The 18,623-nt window shown below is 47.3% G+C and overlaps 1 protein-coding gene across 1 annotated transcript in view; it reads left to right on the top strand.

Moving 5' to 3' along the window:
- The window catches only part of CRYBG3 (crystallin beta-gamma domain containing 3), a 175,928-nt gene that overhangs the window by 113,926 nt on the left and 43,379 nt on the right, over window positions 1–18,623 (top strand). Inside the window, exons 8-12 of the mRNA XM_044284494.1 lie at window positions 6,855–6,988; window positions 7,670–7,784; window positions 10,349–10,384; window positions 10,478–10,617; window positions 14,711–14,837. Of these exons, the coding sequence (XP_044140429.1) occupies window positions 6,855–6,988; window positions 7,670–7,784; window positions 10,349–10,384; window positions 10,478–10,617; window positions 14,711–14,837 (552 nt within the window). The remainder of the gene's footprint in view (window positions 1–6,854; window positions 6,989–7,669; window positions 7,785–10,348; window positions 10,385–10,477; window positions 10,618–14,710; window positions 14,838–18,623) is intronic.

The raw sequence follows: 18,623 nt of genomic DNA, 5'->3' as shown, positions 1-18,623 counted from the left end.
ATTGGGGTGACAGGAGGAGGGGGGAGCAGGGTCACTATTGGGGTGACAGGAGGAGGGGGGAGCAGGGTCACTATTGGAGTGACAGGAGGAGAGGGGAGCAGGGTCACTAGTGGGGTGACAGGAGAAGGGGGGAGCAGGGTCACTGGTGGGGGTGACAGGAGGAGGGGGGAGCAGGGTCACTGGTGGGGTGACAGGAGGAGGGGGAAGCAGGGTCACTAGTGGGGTGACAGGAGGAGGGGGAAGCAGGGTCACTAGTGGGGTGACAGGAGGAGGGGGAAGCAGGGTCACTAGTGGGGTGACGGGAGGGGGGGGAGCAGGGTCACTAGTGGGGTGACAGGAGGAGGGGGGAGCAGGGTCACTAGTGGGGTGACAGGAGGAGGGGGAAGCAGGGTCACTAGTGGGGTGACAGGAGGAGGGGGGAGCAGGGTCACTAGTGGGGTGACAGGAGGAGGGGGAAGCAGGGTCTCTAGTGGGGTGACATGAGGAGGGGGAAGCAGGGTCTCGAGGGGGGTGACAGGAGGGGGGGGGCAGGATCACTAGTGGGGTGACAGGAGGAGGGGGGAGCAGGGTGACTAGTGGGGTGACAGGAGGAGGAGGGAGCAGGGTCACTAGTAAGGTGACAGGAGGAGGGGGGAAGCAGGGTCACTAGTGGGGTGACAGGAGGAGGGGGAAGCAGGGTCACTAGTGGGGTGACAGGAGGAGGGGGAAGCAGGGTCACTAGTGGGGTGACAGGAGGAGGGGGAAGCAGGGTCACTAGTGGGGTGACAGGAGGAGGGGGGAGCAGGGTCACTAGTGGGGTGACAGAAGGAGGGGGGAGCAGGGTCACTAGTGGAGTGACAGGAGGAGGGGGAAGCAGAGTCAGTAGTGAGGTGACAGGAGGAGGGGGGAGCAGGGTTACTAGTGGGGTGACAGGAGGAGGGGGGAGCAGGGTCACTAGTGGGGTGAAAGGAGCAGGGGGAGAAGGGTCACTAGTGGGGTGATAGGAGGAGGGGGAGCAGGGTCACTAGTGGGGTGACAGGAGGAAGGAGAAGCAGGGTCACTAGTGGGGTGACAGGAGAAGGGGGAAGCAGGGTCACTAGTGGGGTGACAGGAGGAGGGGGGGAGCAGGGTCACTAGTGGAGGGGGGAGCAGGATCACTAGTGGGGTGACAGGAGGAGGGGGAAGCAGGATCACTAGTGGGGTGACAGGAGGAGGAGGGAGCAGGGTCATTAGTGGGGTGACAGGAGGAGGGGGAAGCAGGATCAATAGTGGGGGTGACAGGAGGAGGGGGAAGCAGGATCACTAGTGGGGTGACAGGAGGAGGAGGGAGCAGGGTCACTAGTGGGGTGACAGGAGGAGGGGGAGCAGGATAACTAGTGGGGTGACAGGAGGAGGGGGGAGCAGGATCACTAGTGGGGTGACCGGAGGAGGAGGGAGCAGGGTCACTAGTGAGGTGACAGGAGGAGGGGGGAGCAGGGTTACTAGTGGGGTGACAGGAGGAGGGGGGAGCAGGATCACTAGTGGGGTGACAGGAGGAGGGGGAGCAGGGTCACTGGTGGGGTGACAGGAGGAGGGGGAGCAGGGTCACTGGTGGGGTGACAGGAGGAGGGGGGGAGCAGGGTCACTAGTGGGGTGACAGGAGGAGGGGGAGCAGGGTCACTGGTGGGGTGACAGGAGGAGGGGGGAGCAGGGTCACTGGTGGGGTGACAGGAGGAGGGGGGAGCAGGGTCACTAGTAGGGTGACAGGAGGAGGGGGGAGCAGGGTCACTAGTGGGGTGACAGGAGGAGGGGGGAGCAGGATCACTGGTGGGGTGACAGGAGGAGGGGGGAGCAGGATCACTGGTGGGGTGACAGGAGGAGGGGGGAGCAGGGTCACTAGTGGGGTGACAGGAGGAGGGGGAAGCAGGGTCATTATTGGGGTGACAGGAGGAGGGGGGAGCAGGGTCACTATTGGGGTGACAGGAGGAGGGGGGAGCAGGGTCACTATTGGAGTGACAGGAGGAGAGGGGAGCAGGGTCACTAGTGGGGTGACAGGAGAAGGGGGAGCAGGGTCACTGGTGGGGTGACAGGAGGAGGGGGGAGCAGGGTCACTGGTGGGGTGACAGGAGGAGGGGGGGAGCAGGGTCACTAGTAGGGTGACAGGAGGAGGGGGGAGCAGGGTCACTAGTGTGGTGACAGGAGGAGGGGGGAGCAGGGTCACTGGTGGGGTGACAGGAGGAGGGGGAGCAGGGTCACTGGTGGGGTGACAGGAGGAGGGGGAAGCAGGGTCACTAGTGGGGTGACAGGAGGAGGAGGGAGCAGGGTCACTAGTGGGGTGACAGGAGGAGGGGGGAGCAGGGTCACTAGTGGGGTGACAGGAGGAGGGGGGAGCAGGGTCACTGGTGGGGTGACAGGAGGAGGGGGAGCAGGGTCACTGGTGGGGTGACAGGAGGAGGGGGGAGCAGGGTCACTGGTGGGGTGACAGGAGGAGGGGGGAGCAGGGTCACTAGTAGGGTGACAGGAGGAGGGGGGAGCAGGGTCACTAGTGGGGTGACAGGAGGAGGGGGGAGCAGGATCACTGGTGGGGTGACAGGAGGAGGGGGGAGCAGGATCACTGGTGGGGTGACAGGAGGAGGGGGGAGCAGGGTCACTAGTGGGGTGACAGGAGGAGGGGGAAGCAGGGTCATTATTGGGGTGACAGGAGGAGGGGGGAGCAGGGTCACTATTGGGGTGACAGGAGGAGGGGGGAGCAGGGTCACTATTGGAGTGACAGGAGGAGAGGGGAGCAGGGTCACCAGGGACCAGTCACATGAGTCCATGGCTCCTTACCTCTCCAGCGGCCCTGTCATGTTTCCTGGGGTCCTCAGGCAGAATGCTCCACTCTCCTTACAACAGCCAACCCGGGATCCGGCCCCTCCTCCTTCCAGCTCCCCTGGTGCAGGACCTGTATAGCTCCGGCGCGCGCCTATACCAACCAATAACAAGCTGTAAGGAGCTTTGTTATTGGTTATTTCAGGCACAGACAGCATTGCTGCACTGCCCGCGCCGTTCACAGCGCTCACCGCACTGATGAATGGGGAAGGGGGAGTCTAAGGCGTATTGGTTCGCCTTAGACTTAGTAAAATGGCCTGAACAAGCATCTATGATGCTTATACTGGCGTTATTGCGACCTCTGTTCCTCAGGTTCTGGGTTCTAAGAAAGGAGGGAATGCGAAGATGCCCAGGGCATTCAGAAACAGGGCCAGGGCTGTAAACTGAGTCTTTTCACCAATGTCACTTTTCACCGTGTTATTACCTGAAAAGAAATAGCTAGAAATGTAAACAGCATGTCTTTTAATATTTTTTTTTCCGAATCATAATCCTACATTTTTTTTTAAGATAACCTAATTATATATATGCAAATGAGATTATAATAAACGTTATAGCCACTAAACTAACGTGTGAAAAACGGTATCTGGTCCTGAAGACCATTACCCTGGATCAGCAAAATAAGAAGTAAACAAAATTAATCTTCTTTCATGATACCTACCTTTTGTGTTCAGAAGATTAGTACACACTTACATGTTCCAAACATTTGTAAATGAAATCCTACTTTTCTCACAGTAGGGGAGATTTATCAAACTGGTGGAAAACTGGCTTAGTTGCCCATAGTAACCAATCAGATTGATCATTCCATTTTCCAAAGAAGCTCTGAAAAATGAAAGGTGGAACTAAGCCAGTTCTACTTTACACCAGTTTGATAACTTCTTCTTTGAATCATTCGAATGTACTGTAATCAATGACAAATGCAACAAAACTGTAAAAGAGGGAGATTTATCAAAACTGGTGTAAAGTAGAACTGGCTTAGATGCCTATAGCAACCAATCAGATTCCACCTTTCATTTCTAAGAGCTCCGTTGGAAAATGAAAGGTGGAATCTGATTGGTTGCTATGGGCTACTAAGCCAGTTTTCTTTTATACCGGTTTTGATAAATCTCCCTCATTATATTTATTATGTCTCTAGTGACATAGGCTGCCCAGGCCGCTCCAAGGACACGCTAAGCCATTGGCAGTGCTATATTAGAGTGCTATATTAGAGGTTACTATAGAGCCACGTGTAGGTTAAAGATGATTTTCCTCTGAATAAAATTCTGCCTTCAGCTTCCCCTCCGGCGGTGTGATCTCCCATCTCCTCGCATTCTTCCTCCATTAGATGCAGAGCTCCGACATTTGCCTTCAGACATAATACCGTAGCACATGTATTAATAAAAGTAACATAAAACTACAGAAAAGAGCAGTCTGTGAAGGATTCCAGTATAAGGTCAGGGCCAAACCCTATAGGGCCATCCAAGAGCCGGACCCAACACAAGTCAGAAATGAATGACTTTCAGTTCTGTCGTCAGCCGTCTAGATAAATCACCGGGCAGTGCTCCAAAAGAAATGATATGTGTGTGGTAATATTCACCTCATGCTGCAGTGTGAAACGGCCATTACTATTATACTATGATTAGTCTAATAATTATGGGGTGGATTTACCTGTGCAGAATGAATCAGTCAGGGCCTTCTATTCCACTAACTTAGAGTATGCTTAAAGTGGTTGTCTCACTTCACCAAATAGCATTTATCATGTAGAGAAAAATAATACAAGACACTTACTAATGTATTGTGATTGTCCATATTGCATCCTTTACCGGCTGGATCCATTTTTCCATTGCATTATACACTGGCCATTTCCAGGGGTTACGACCACCCTGTAGTCCAGCAGTGGTGGTCGTGCTTGCACACTATAGTTTAAAAACAGAGAGAGGTCAGCACCTTTTCATATAGCGTGCACGACCACCACTGCTGAATTACAGGTGGTCGTAACCTCTGGGTACAAGCAGTGTATAATGTGATGGTAAAAATATATCAAGCCAGCAAAGGAGGCAATATGGACAATCACAATACATTAGTAAGTGCCTTGTATTAACTGTGTCTACATGATAAATGCCATGTGCTGAAGTGAGACAACCTCTTTAATGTAACTGGGCCAGCTGGACACACGGCAAGGCTGTGAGGTACAGTATGGTCCAATGGATTTATATGGATCTGTACAACACGCACCAGTAATACCGTGTGCAAGAACCATTAGGGCTAATGGAGTGCAGAGCATCTGTACAGCCCCTTTAATACAGAGCCATAGAACCTCCATGCACTGTTATACAGGCTCTGTCGGACTCCATGTGTATGGAGACATTCTCCACAGCAAGCAGTGCTTTTAGAAAAATTACCCCTGTGTATACAGAGTTGGACGGAGCATGGCATTATCTGTTTTCTGCTGGATTTGTATGGTATGAAATTGTGGGCACATGGAGGTACCGTAAACCACCTCTGTGGAAGCCCTGAACAAAATGAAGACATAATACATCCATGTGCATTTCTGGAACCTCAATAAGGTGTTGTTAAAGGGGTTTTCTGATACTCTTAGGGCTTATTCAGACAACCATTCATTTCAATGGGGCCGCAAAAGATGCAGACAGCACATCCGTAGTTCCGTTCTGCGGCCCCGCAAAAAAGATACAGCATGTCCTATTCTTGTCCGCAATTGCGGACAAGAATAGGCATTTCCATCATAGTGCCGGCAATTTGCGCTCCGCAAAACACTATGGCTGACTGAATGAGCCCTTTATACTGATGACCTATCCATTTCATAGATCATCAGTATCTGATCGGTGGGGGTCTGACACTTGAGACCCCTTCCGATCAGCTGTTTGAAAAAAGGCACCAGCGCTAGGCCATGCCACGTCACGGTCACCGGTCACATGGCCTAGGCGCAGCTCAGCACATTGAAGTGAATAGGGCTTAGCTGCAATACCAGTCGCAGCTGCTGTACAATGCATGGCGCCGAGAGAAACAGGTGATCGCCAGGGGTCCCAAGTGTTGGACCCCGGTCGATCAGATTTTAAAGTGGTTATCCTATGATTAATGTAAAAAATTTTCAGACATCATACAGTACAGGACAAAGCTAGGACCAGCCCTGTACCTCACATGGATCCAGAGATCTCCCCATGTTTTGCTCCAATTGTGCTGCTAGACTTTCTTCATGCTGGCAGGGCAGGGAGCGTGTCCTTTCTGTTGCAGGTCTCTCCCTGTCACACAGCTCAGGGCGGTGGGAGTTGAAGGGTGTATAATCATGCCCATTCAGCTCAATAGAAGGACGTGCACATTACTCTACAGACTGGACATTATACTGAAGTAAAGATACTATTTCACAATTGTAGTATTTTGTAACAGAAAGTAAATCACATAAGTAATTAACTAACATGTATTGGGACAACCCCTTTAAGTGAATAGGAGGTAGAACAGGTCTGGGACGTTTTAGTGCATACAGTACCAAGACATTTCAATAAATGAGTGGGATCGGTAAAGTCCGGCTGGTGCAGGGCCCGATGGGAGCGGTCAGTCCGCGGCTTGCCTATAATACATGTACATAGCCCCTTTCCATTGCTCCCTATGCCGTAGTAACCTGATAAATCAGACACATATCAATGTCAAAGATCCCCAGCCATTACCATGCTCAGAGTCAGGTTGTCACCTTGAAAGTTTGGTCCTTAAGGGAATTCCCCCTAGGAACCGCTCTGTGGGACCCCGGCATGGTTTGCATGCTCTGAGGTTCTGCTCAATGTCACTGTGCAAATCTGCGCAATTTATCATCGCCATCACAGGTGTTGAGCCTGGAAATGAATAGAATACCCTTGTAAATCGCCCCACCACATTAACCCTCCCCAGACAGAGCTCTCCAGACTGACTAATGATTCATCGGCCTGTGTTGTCACCCAGCATCGGCTTCTTTCACTCCATTTATGTATATATTGAGGCAGTGTAACAGTGTCACCTGTCCTAGTCTAATACCCGCAATCGATATCCATTTTCTACAGGATTATCTCCCGGAGGTGGTGATATCCTCCCTGCAGGACGTGTCCGACTCTCCCATTTACATACGTGCAGGGGTTCCTTCGCTGGAAAATCTGGTTGGCAATCACCCCCGTTCTTTAGTAGTTAATTCAGGAGTGTAAGTACCGCATCTTCCTAAATTGTACTTATTTTTTTAGCATCTAGTTATTTTATTTTTATCACTTTACTGCCCATTATTTCTATAGTAGTAAGATAGTTAGTAGCAATATTTCATGTATTTTATGTAGTTTTAGACGCCAGCCTTGAAAACCCCTATATCTGGCAGCGGATCTGCCAAAGTTATGAAGAGGTGCCGGCTTCTTTGTTGTCTTACATTTAGACCATTTTCTACACTTCAAACAGGTATAGAAAATGATGATTGAGACGGGCCAGCCCGCCCGTCCCCGCCACACCCACTTTTTTAGACTTGGCGTGAGTGTGGAAAAGTCGTAGATTGCGGTGCAAATAACCATTGAGCCGCAATCTGCACCTGAAATACTCCTAATATAGGTGTATTTCTGGATAATAAAGGCCCCCTATATCCATTCACTATTGTCTTCTGTCCTCAGGACCTGTCAGTTCACTTGGCGCCTCTGTTTTAGCACTTGTATCCCTATGAAATAACAGTGCAGAATTATCTTTTCTTAGAGCTCTAGGTTGTGCTGTTCCTCTTGTATTCCTCCTGGAAAGTTTACAGTGTCTAAATCTCAGGCAGGATTAGTAAACTTGCCCTGTTATATTCATGCAGAGCTGTAAGGTGCTTTCTTCTAAGATTTACAGATACATCTTGTCTCTACAGCTGGCTGGCATACACAGAACCCCAGTATAACGGCACAGTCACCGTACTGGAAGAAGACAGTGAGCTGCCCCAAATTCAGGACAGCGGCTTCCGATCTATTCGGCCCTTGAAAATGGTGAGACGTTCATCTTTACTGTTATGGTTTTCCCAGCAGAGCCAAATGTATGGATATGCATGTCTTGATATCTATACTGGGTAACAAAATATTCCTTAATGGACCGGGAGATGAGCGTAGTCTGGGGTATCTGGCAGCCGCTTATCATCCGTGTTTGACCAGCAGATTTCTTCTAGTGTAGTCCACTAGTACTTTTATATATGTGGAGGTACACATTAATTCATCTCAGATCTCCTTGTCTTGCTGCTCGTGGTGGAGGCCTCTTGGCAGTTTCTCCTTTTGGCTGCCCCATAATCCCGGCACGTCGTGTGCTCTTTTGATTATACCCCATGCATCAGGTAATTCAAAGGCCACGTCCATCTTCACAGCCATTTTCTTATCATCCCATATTCCCATGTCATCATTAAAATACCCTTCCGTTGTGTACATACAGCTGATATGCAGACCTATGTGTTTCTATGGTAACAAGCAAACTTACCTCTTATATTCATTTGAAACGGCAATTATACACACTCATTGACAAAAATATAACGCACCCAGATAGAAATGTCAGATTGCTGCAAAACTCGGCATGCAGGCAGATATATAAATTATTAAAGGTGTTGTCTTGTTAGACACTGGGTCTGGCCACAAGAGGGCGTAAAAGTGCTTCCTCTGCTTCCCTAGAGGCTACTTTAGGGTAGTGTACCTTATGGCGAGAGATCGTTGATTGCTAGACATGACTACGATGCATTTGAAGACATTTTACCAGTTGACCGACTTTAAAAGGGGGCGCATCATTGAATTGAGAGGAGGATAGTCTTTTAGATGAATTGCCTGCCATCTAGGTTATTCTTACCTAGCTGTTAGGAGGTGTTGGGAGCAGTGGTTACGTGAGGGCACACACACATGGCAAACCAGATGGCCCAAACAGACCATTATTAGAGAGGATTGTTTGATCCACCGACAAGCATGAGCAGCTCCCACAGTTTCGTTGTCCACCATCCAGACACAGGTAGCACCTTCATCACACACCCCTGTCTCAGCCCGGATCCTTTCCAGGCGATTAGTAGAAGGAAATTGGTGTCTTGATGTCCTAAGTGTCCTGCCATTGACAGCCAGCCCCCATCACCTTCGTTTGCAGTGATGTTGTGAACGAGAAACCTGGGCTGCTACGGACTGGAACCTTATCGCCTTTAGCCACTAATCTATTTGGGATCAGATGACGGTCTGGTTTGAGTATGGAGGCCTCGTGGTGTGCGTTTCATTCCTGCCTTTGCAGTGGGCACCCTCCCCCGACTGCTGGTGTGATCATGTGCGGAGCCCTCACATATGACAGCCGGTCACTCCTAGCAGTGATATGAGGGACACTAACAGGACATCCTGCCGCCACATGTGTGGTCTCTCATGGCAGGGCTTACAACTGCAATTTTTAGCAGGATAGGGGTGCATTCACACGACCATATGTATTTTGCAATCCGCAACATGTGGATCCGCAAAAAAAAATACGGATGACTTCTGTGTTGCATCTGTTTTTTTGGGGACCCATTGTAACAATGCCTATTCTTATCTGCAAAACAGACAAGAATAGGACATGTTCTATCTTTTTTGTGGAGATGCGGAGACATTTAAATGAATGGGTCTGCATCTGTTCAGCAGCAAAAAATGCAGATCACATGTGGAGCAAAAGTATGATCGTGTAAATGAGACCTGACGCTGTCCCAGACACAACAAGGGTTTCCCAGGAATGTCTCCGCCAGATTACAACACTTCCTTGGCTGCCCGGTCACCAGATTTATCACCAATCCAGCATTTATGGGACCGGCTGGGATGATAACTTCGGCAAACTACGCCCAGCTGCAACATCTGTGGACAAATGTGCTGCAGAATACCGTACTGAGCCTGTATGCCTCAATTCCCAACCGTATCTCATCTTGTATCCAGACTAGAGGTGACAGTTTTCCCAATAAACGTATAATTTTGCTTTAATATTGTCACTTACATCTATCATCATTACATTCACATATATGTTTTTGTCATTGAGTGTAGTTATATATAAATATAATAAAGATGATTTTTTTTTTGAAATGTGACGAGAGTGACGTTAAAATGACTGAACACACTCAGCTCTGCTACATCTGTGCATAAGTCGTTTAATATTTTACTTCTGAATGAGGGCTAATGGACAGTGTTCTTCAGGGGCACTCTGGATTGATCTCCCTTATTATCATGTTGAGTAGAGCCTAAAATATCAATTCTTTAGGAATTAGTTACATCATTGAAATTGTAAAAGACAGTGATGTCATCGATCCGTCGCTATTATTGGATTACCGCCTAAAATGACTGCCTCAATTACGGCTTTGGTTCCTGGTGTACTCTATGTGCGGGCATTAGTGAGAACTGCTTTTAAGCTATATTATTTGATGCTCAGCAGTTTGATTCTCGCTTAGGATGATGGGAGTTGCAGTCAGTACAGCTGGGTGACTGCTTTCCCCAGCTTGCAGTGGCAGCACTTTACTTGATAATCTAAAGCCTAATTGTGTGGAAGGAACAAATGTCAACTTAATTTTTTCCATTTGTTTCAGGGAGGATTAAAAGTACAGCTGCCCAGCGATCCGAAGGTAAGTGATTAGATTGCCATAGTTACAACGTTTTGTTTCCGCAGAGCACCTCATTGTACGCCTGAAATCTACCTGAAATCGTCTCTTTTACAGATAATTATATATGAAAAGCCGCACTTTCAGGGGTGGTGGAGAGAGATCACGGAGCATGTCTGTAGCATCGGGACGCTCACCCATGACGGAGAGAATAGCAGCTGTCAAGATATTGGCTCCATACAAGTTCTTGGTGGAATGTAAGGGCGCAGTCTGCTTTATTGTGTCCTAGATGGGACTTAGCAGGTCCCAAAGCGTAGTATTTGTAGGAATGGTCCATAATTGTGCTTACACTGATACTATAGACTAAGGGCTCATGCACAGTACCATATCCCGCTCCGCACAACCTCTCACATGAAGCATAGACGTTTATGCGGCCCTGCCTACCATTTCACTTCTGCCGGACTGAAGTGGTGGGAGCTGAGCTGTAGTACACCTTGACAGTTGCTACACAGTGGATGGAGCCTTCTGCTTCTGGTTCCATCCACTGTTGTGTTTCCAGCAAACAGCTGATCCGTGGGGGTGCAGGGTGTCAGCCCTCTGACCGATTCGATGTTGATGACCTATCCTGAGCATAAAATATCAATGTCTAAAAGTTGAAATTTGCACCCAAAAAATGGTGTATGGTACATGGTTTCTACCACATTTATGTGTTTTAGACAAAGGCATCTTAATACGCATCAATCTGTACTCCACCTGCACGACTGTCCCTACCTACTTGCACAGTCTGCTCTGAATAGCGGCCCACAACTTGTCGAAGGTCCCTGAATTGACTAAGTGCAGGGGCCTAAACCTAATGGGGTAAAAGAACAGTCAGGCATAAAGAGGACAAAACCAGACAGGCAAAACCAGAACCAGATCAGAATCGAAAAGCTAAGTCAAAATCAGGCCAGAATCCAAACCAGAGAGATACATCAGAACCGACACAAGATACAAACACAGAGTAAAATACCAGACAGGGTCAGTGCCAGGAGATATAGTCAGTGGCATAATCAGTAGTCAGGAGCAAGATCAGGGAAAATCCAAAAGTCAGAATACCAGGGATCCAAACAATACCAGGGGCCAGTGGCGTCAATAGTGGCAGACCGCGCAGTTGCTATGGGGCCCATGAGCTTTGGGGGCCCGGCCAGGTTGAATTGCCCCGTTCCCCTTTCCGACCTGAATACACACCACATACAGATGCTGGACAGATAAATGCCAGCCCCATTAAGTACTCCTCCTGAAGCTATCACGTAAATGAAGTTAGCAGATAGCTGGAACATATAAATAAACGAGCGACTGGCTTGATCCCAAACTAAGGAGCATATAGGTGAGCCCTATAAAACCCTAAGAGCTCTCCCTGACTGCTATGCACATCCAAGGGTCTGTGTGGTAGACGATTGCATGCCCGCGTACCTAATACTGTGTGACACCTGTAAACCCTATAATAGTGAGGGGACACGACCACCGGCTCCCTGCACTTAACACGGATAGAGTCAGGGTCACCTAGAATCAAGCCAGCAAGGAAACACAATAAAGTAAATGACTTATCTGAACAAACAGCAGAAGCAGCCTCCAGCAGTGAACACCTCATCCAGGAAGTAGTATAAACCACAAAGTGAGGCAGTATGGGAGAGATTATAAAGGAAGACGATTAGTCGAAATAAGTGACACCTGGCAGAAGGAAAGGAGATTAGAAAGTGAAACCAAAACAAAGAGGTAGAAACCAAAACATCATACAAGAGGTAGAGAAGAACGTCTGCCAGATCTTCTCACAGAACTGGCGGTGACAGAAGCCCGCTGCTACTTGCCACTGCTGCCAGCATTAGCTTCTTCCTGTGAGAACAGTCAGCTGGCCAATAAGCAGGGAGATGCTATGCTCCTTACTGGTCAGCTGACTTGTAGACAGCGCCACCTAGCCTCCACTCTTTGCTCTGCTTCTGACTCTGCCTGCGGATGTGCCTCAGTCCAGCGTCATTACAGGAGCAATGAGAGCACCGTGTGAAGGCTCTTCCTGCTCCAGAGTGGCCCTCAGCTCTGTGTAACTGATTAAATCCAAGGATCCAACACCCTGAACCAACCTGCTGGTGAGGCTGAACTGTAGCTGCAGCATTCATCACACTGTGTAAAAAGACACATAGTACTGCAATGTGGAGGGGAGAGGGCACAGGTTGGTGGATGTGCTGGAGTTTAGACATACAACTATACCCCCCCCCCCCCTGTCCCCATAGACATGTGCTTCAAGTTCTGAGACAGGACCCCCCTCAGAACTTGTAGTCTTGTAGTATCTTCTGCTACCACTATGTACATACATATACATAGTGCAGACACAGGAGTTGAGCTTGCACCATTACCTGTTGGTGTACGTTATAACATGCAGGTGGCACACTGCTGCAGCTGGCAGGATCGGAGCTAGTTCCAGTTCTGCCATTGTAACACTTTAGATGCTGCGTGCTGACATAACAAACATAATACACTTACAATTTTATTAAACGTAAAAAAAAAGAAGACACACAAAAACCACTTCACAAGCAAGATCAAACCCCACACCCCAACTGATCAGCTACAATAATACTATTTTTTATTGCAAGGAGGAGAGGGGGGCCCAATTCTGAGCCCCTGCCAGGGGCTAAGACCAATCACAGGCAACTGTGGTCAGCATCTGCCTGTTTAAATAGCCCGCAGGAACCATATGACGCAGGCCTTGCACCCACCATAGAGTGGCCACTGGCCGGACTCAAGGCGGGAGGACAGGTGGTTAAGTACGTGACAATTACATTCAAATTAACACCAAAAATACACCCAAAGTAGGTCAACCAATCAACAATGAATTAGGTGCCTACACAGACAATTTAATTACCCGATGAGCAAGTAATCAGCGGCACAGTCAGATAATCGCTAACAATCATTCCTATGAACACTCGTTAGTGATTATGTGGCGGATTCTTGGCTCGTGTAAAGTTCCCTTAAGGGGGTGATTTGGGTTGTTTTGTTGGTGGGGTAGGCATTTGTGCCAAATATATGATATATTTGCACCATTCTTGCATTTTGCGGAACGGAACGGCCAACCCTATGATTGAAATGCCTATTGTCTGCAAAAACGGACAAGATTAGGACATGTCCTATCTGTTTTGGGGGCCGCGGAACGGAAGTACAGATGCGGACAGCACACGGTGTGCTGTCCGCATCTTTTGCGTCCCTATTGAAATGAACAGATGTGGACACAAGTATACGTCTTCCGAATGAGCCTTCTTTGCGCAAAACAGTGCAAAAAGTCCCAAGTGTGCTTCAGCCCGCTGGTGGCGTACAAACTGACGGAACCTTTCTAATAAATAAGATTAGACTTCAGACAGAAAAATCCAAAGGTAAGAAGTGGTGTGGGACATTTCGTAAAATTTGTCACTTAAAAAACCCACAAACAAAACCCATGACAAACACTCCAAACATATGAGCGCAAAAAGTCGCATGGTAATACATTACTCCCTAAGTTCTCAAGGTCTAATAGACAGGACTAGCAAACCTGCCCTGGAGTGTGGTCCAATTCCGACATTCAAAATCCCAAAGTTGCAATTGTTAGCTGCATTCCAGTGTACGCTAAATGACCTTCTTTTCGAATGTGACTCAAGGAATAGCTGAAAAGGGCTGAGCTCGGTGTCATATAGTAGACACTACTATCTGTCCGGTTCTTGTTCCTGTTATAACATGTGGAAGAGTTTGATCACTATCAGTTGGACTAAGGAACTATAGTCTTGAAGTCTATAGACATAATTTTTTTTATGATTTTACAAAATTTGGGCTAAAAATCATTCTTTCAGTTAGTCTTTATTAAAAATGTTCAGTTTTTGAGATACAAAGGTAAAAGAGTGTTACTTCCCAGCTGATAGATCATATGAAACCTTATCTCCAATCTCCTGACCTCAGAAACACTCATATATGCAATAGTCTTAAGGCTTCACATGAGCCGTCAGCTGACGTAACTCAGGAGCGACAGTCTGCAAATAGACTCATTTTTACAAGGGGTATCTCAAGTATGGCCAAATATTTCTAATAAAGACTGATTAAAAAAAAAAGATTTTTAGCCCCAAATGAGTAAAATGCAATAAAAAAAATGGCAGTTGTCCAGGTTGGCAAAATTGGCACAGCTCCTTCTGCTGTGTAGGGTCCATGCCGGGTTACTGCCGCTGGTGACCCCTACTAATCTGATATTGATGACCTACCCTAAGAATACAGTAGGTCATCAATATCTAGAACTCAGACGACCTCTTTAATATTTTCTACATAGTGTATATTTATACAACTTTTTTTTAATTATAGATGGGTTGGGTATGAAAATGAGAAATTTAAAGGACAGCAGTATCTCCTGGAAGAGGGCGATTATGAAGACTGGCTTGCCTGGGGTGGTTATAACAATGCTTTGCAGTCAATACGATATCTCCAGGCGGTAAGTACTTGCATCTGAGGGTTAGACATGCTTGTGCGGTATATATGTGTCAGTGATGAAGGTTACCCATTCCCACCAGTATATATCTATATACTTACAGTATATCAGTGGGCATATAATATTTACAGGCTGTTTTCATGTAGAACTTGCTAACGTGGATATCTGAACCAAATGTAGCAAGGACCTTGTCCATCTAGAGGTCTAGGATGATCCACTCCTATGGTTTACATATTAGAGGACAGTTGGCCTACTGATTTCAGCAGGATTGGCCAACCCTCTATTGTGCAGGGAACAGATGTCAGGGAAAGAAGGGTTGGGCGTGCTGGATTTCAACATGCCTGATCCTTTGACCTTACAGTCCCTAAACCGCTGAGTCACCTCATCCTTTTTAGGACTCTGTTCACACTATGTTAGTAATAGTACCCCCTTAATAGCAAATACAAGCTTACTATTTACACACAAAATATCATCTTTGCACATGGTTACACAGATCCTGTGTAGATAAAGTGTTACTGAATGACATTGGACATAAGACATGGAGCCTGTATGGGAATAGGCTCCGCTAGAGGCATTAGATAGCTATGTACCTATGGAATCTGATGCAGCTGCTTATATCTCTGTATGATGGCGGAGGCTATCTGTCAGCAGATTTGTGCCTATGAAACTGGCTGACCTATTGGTGTTGGTCCCATGTTCATATGAGCCTGCACTGTGGAGAAAAACTATGTTTTAATATATGCAAATGAGCCTCTAGGTGTAATGGCAACGCCCCCATTGCACCTAGAGGCTCATTTGCATATATTAAAACATATTTTTTCTCAGCAATGCGGGCACATATGAACATGGGATCAACACAGATGCCTTCTGCTGTCAAGTGCACATGTAACAGGTCGGCCAGTGTCATAGGGACAAAACTGCTGACAGATGCTCTTTAAAGCTGGGTTCACACCTGAGCGTTTTACAGCGCGTTCAAACGCGCTGTAAAACGCTCAACACATGAAAACCAATGCTTCCCTATGGGAATGGTTCTCACCTGGGCGTTTTACAGCGCGTACGATCGCGCTGTAAAACGCCCGACGCTCAAACAAGTACTTGAGCTTCTTTGGGGCGTTTTGACGCGCGTTTGTGGCCATAGGACACTGTAGTCAATCACACAAACGCGCGTCAAACGCGCGTTTACTATTACAAAAAACGTGCATAAAAATGCGCGACAAAAACGCGCGCAAAACGCGCGTTTGCGCAACGCTCAGGTGTGAACCCAGCCTAAGATATAGGGACCTCTTGTGTGGAAATGTCTTATGTTTTTATATAAAATAAGTCGCCAATCCAGTTCTAGTAGTAAAGCATGCTAATGAGAACTTAAAGGGGTTGTCTCATCTCGCCGTTACTAAGGCGACCGGGACCGCAAAATGAGACAACCCCTTTAACCTTCCCGTCAGAATAAGGTTCCTTGTGAACACAGTAATATCAGGACATAACACTTCACAGCGGTTTTCTCATAATGGGCGGACAGCTTTGTGCTCCTCACCATGTTAGAAAAGAACAAAGACGCCATTCACAATGCAGAAGATGCTGGTGGCCTTTCGCTGTACATATTCCCAGATCGGGCGTAATGTTTAACAGCCCGTCCACTTCATGTCTCATTAATTAGGCCAGATTATACTTGATGCGTCTCCGCTATGTTAAGTTTAATAGTCAAAACTAAAGTCTTGTTTATCTTGGTTCTCGCAAGGTCTTTTCCTTTAATCCCCTAAGTCTTCTCCGCTCAGATGGGCGAGAGATAAGAACGCTGCACATTATAGGTTCAGCTTATGGTGGTGAAGAGTCTTTACAGTCTGCAGATTATTTATGGGAGGAACTGTAATATGTTATTAATTCATATTAAAGGGATATTATTGGATACTAAAATATGCCAGTTAAAGGTTTTTTTCCATGATTTTTTTTTTTTTAAATCCCCCCCACTATACTTACCCACTGCTCATTTTCGGCTCCTCGGGTCCGTGGCTTTCTTCAGTTCACATCCAGTTCCTGTATGTAAACTTTTGGCATGGACGGGGTCATGTGCTCCACTGCAGCCAATGACAGGCTTCAGCAGTGACGTGTCCTTATGTGGTATGTCACTGCAGGGTTATGTGCCATTTGGGGACACATCACCACTGAGACCAGTCATTGACTGCAGCAGTGCACATGACCCCGTCACCAGACTGGGACTCACAGATCAGATGCCAAGATCTGGTAAGCAGGTGAGTATAGTTCCAGGCAGTGACAACATCATCACACCTGGCCCTGTCAATCAGAGTGCAGAGGGCGCGGCAGTGGCAGAGAAAGTGGAGCCTCTAGGTGTAATGACAACGCCCACGTTGCTCCTAGAGGCTCATTTTCATATATGAAAAAATCATTCTTCTCAGCAATGCGGGCACATGGGACCAACACAGATGCCTTCAGCTGCCAAGCGCACATGTAACAGGTCAGCCAGTGTCATAGGTGCAAATCTGCTGACAGATGCCCTTTGATTACTTAAGGCTACATTCAGACGGCCATAAGTGTTTTGCAGCCCGCAAACTGCGGATCTGCAAAACACGGATACAAGCCGTGTGCGTTCCACAAGAATAGGACATGCTGTATATTTTTTGCGGGGCTGCGGAACGGAACTACGGATGCAGCAGCACACGATGTGCTGTCCTCATGTTTTTGCGTCCCCATAGAAATCAATGGGTTCGCACCAATTCCACAAAATTGCGGAACGGATGCAGATCCATTCATTCGGTCGTCTAAAGTCGTAGGGACCCTATGTTCTTCCAAACAGGCTTTGTGCAGGCTCTGTCATGTGTAATGGTGGTCATTGATGTGTTAGAGTGCATTCAGACGACCGTATGAATGGGTCTGCATCCAGTCCACTATACGGCTCCTTTGTAAATCCCCATATTACAGAGGTATTCTCTAGAAGCAGTGGTTTTGAAAATGCTCCAGTTTTTGGCCTGTTTGATTTAGTATGAATAAGGGAGCGTTCACATCTCATTTCGCCAGTAAAGACCCCAGCATATATGCTAAACATTGACCTAGTGTATGCCGAAAGAATGTTCTTTTGGCATATGCCAGGCCCGTCTGTGTCCTGTACTTCACACTGTTGCAGTGATGAAGGTTCTTTAAGGGGTTGTCTCACTTCAGCAAGTGGCATTTATCATGTAGATAAATTTAATACAAGGCACTTACTAATGTATTGTGATTGTCCATATTGCTTCCTTCATTTTTCCATCTCATTATACACTGCTCGTTTCCATGGTTACGACCATCTCGCAATTCATCAGCGGTGGCCTTCATTGTACACTATAGTGTTTCTATAGTGTGCAAACATGGCCACTGCTGATGGATTGCAGGATGGTCATAACCATGGAAACGAGCAGTGTATAATGAGATGGAAAAATGAAGGAAGCAATATGGACAATCACAATACATTAGTAAGTGCCTCATATTAACTTTCTAGTAACATAGTAACATAGTTTATACGGCTGAAAAAAGACATTTGTCCATCCAGTTTGACCTGTTATCCTGCAAGTTGATCCAGAGGAAGGCAAAAAAAAACCCTGTGAGGTAGAGGCCAATTTTCCTCACTTTAGGGGAATAAAAAATTCCTTCCTGACTCCAATCAGGCAATCAGAATAACTCCCTGGATCAACGACCCCTCTCTAGTAGCTATAGCCTGTAATATTATTACACTCCAGAAATACATCCAGGCCCCTCTTGAATTCCTTTATTGTACTCACCATCAGTGATGGCCAGTTCGCA

Source organism: Bufo gargarizans, chromosome 3, assembly GCF_014858855.1.
Source record: "Bufo gargarizans isolate SCDJY-AF-19 chromosome 3, ASM1485885v1, whole genome shotgun sequence".
In the NCBI taxonomy this organism is placed as follows: domain Eukaryota; kingdom Metazoa; phylum Chordata; class Amphibia; order Anura; family Bufonidae; genus Bufo; species Bufo gargarizans.
The sequence above is the reverse complement of the archived record's forward strand: the minus strand, read 5'-3'. Positions and strand labels throughout refer to the sequence as shown.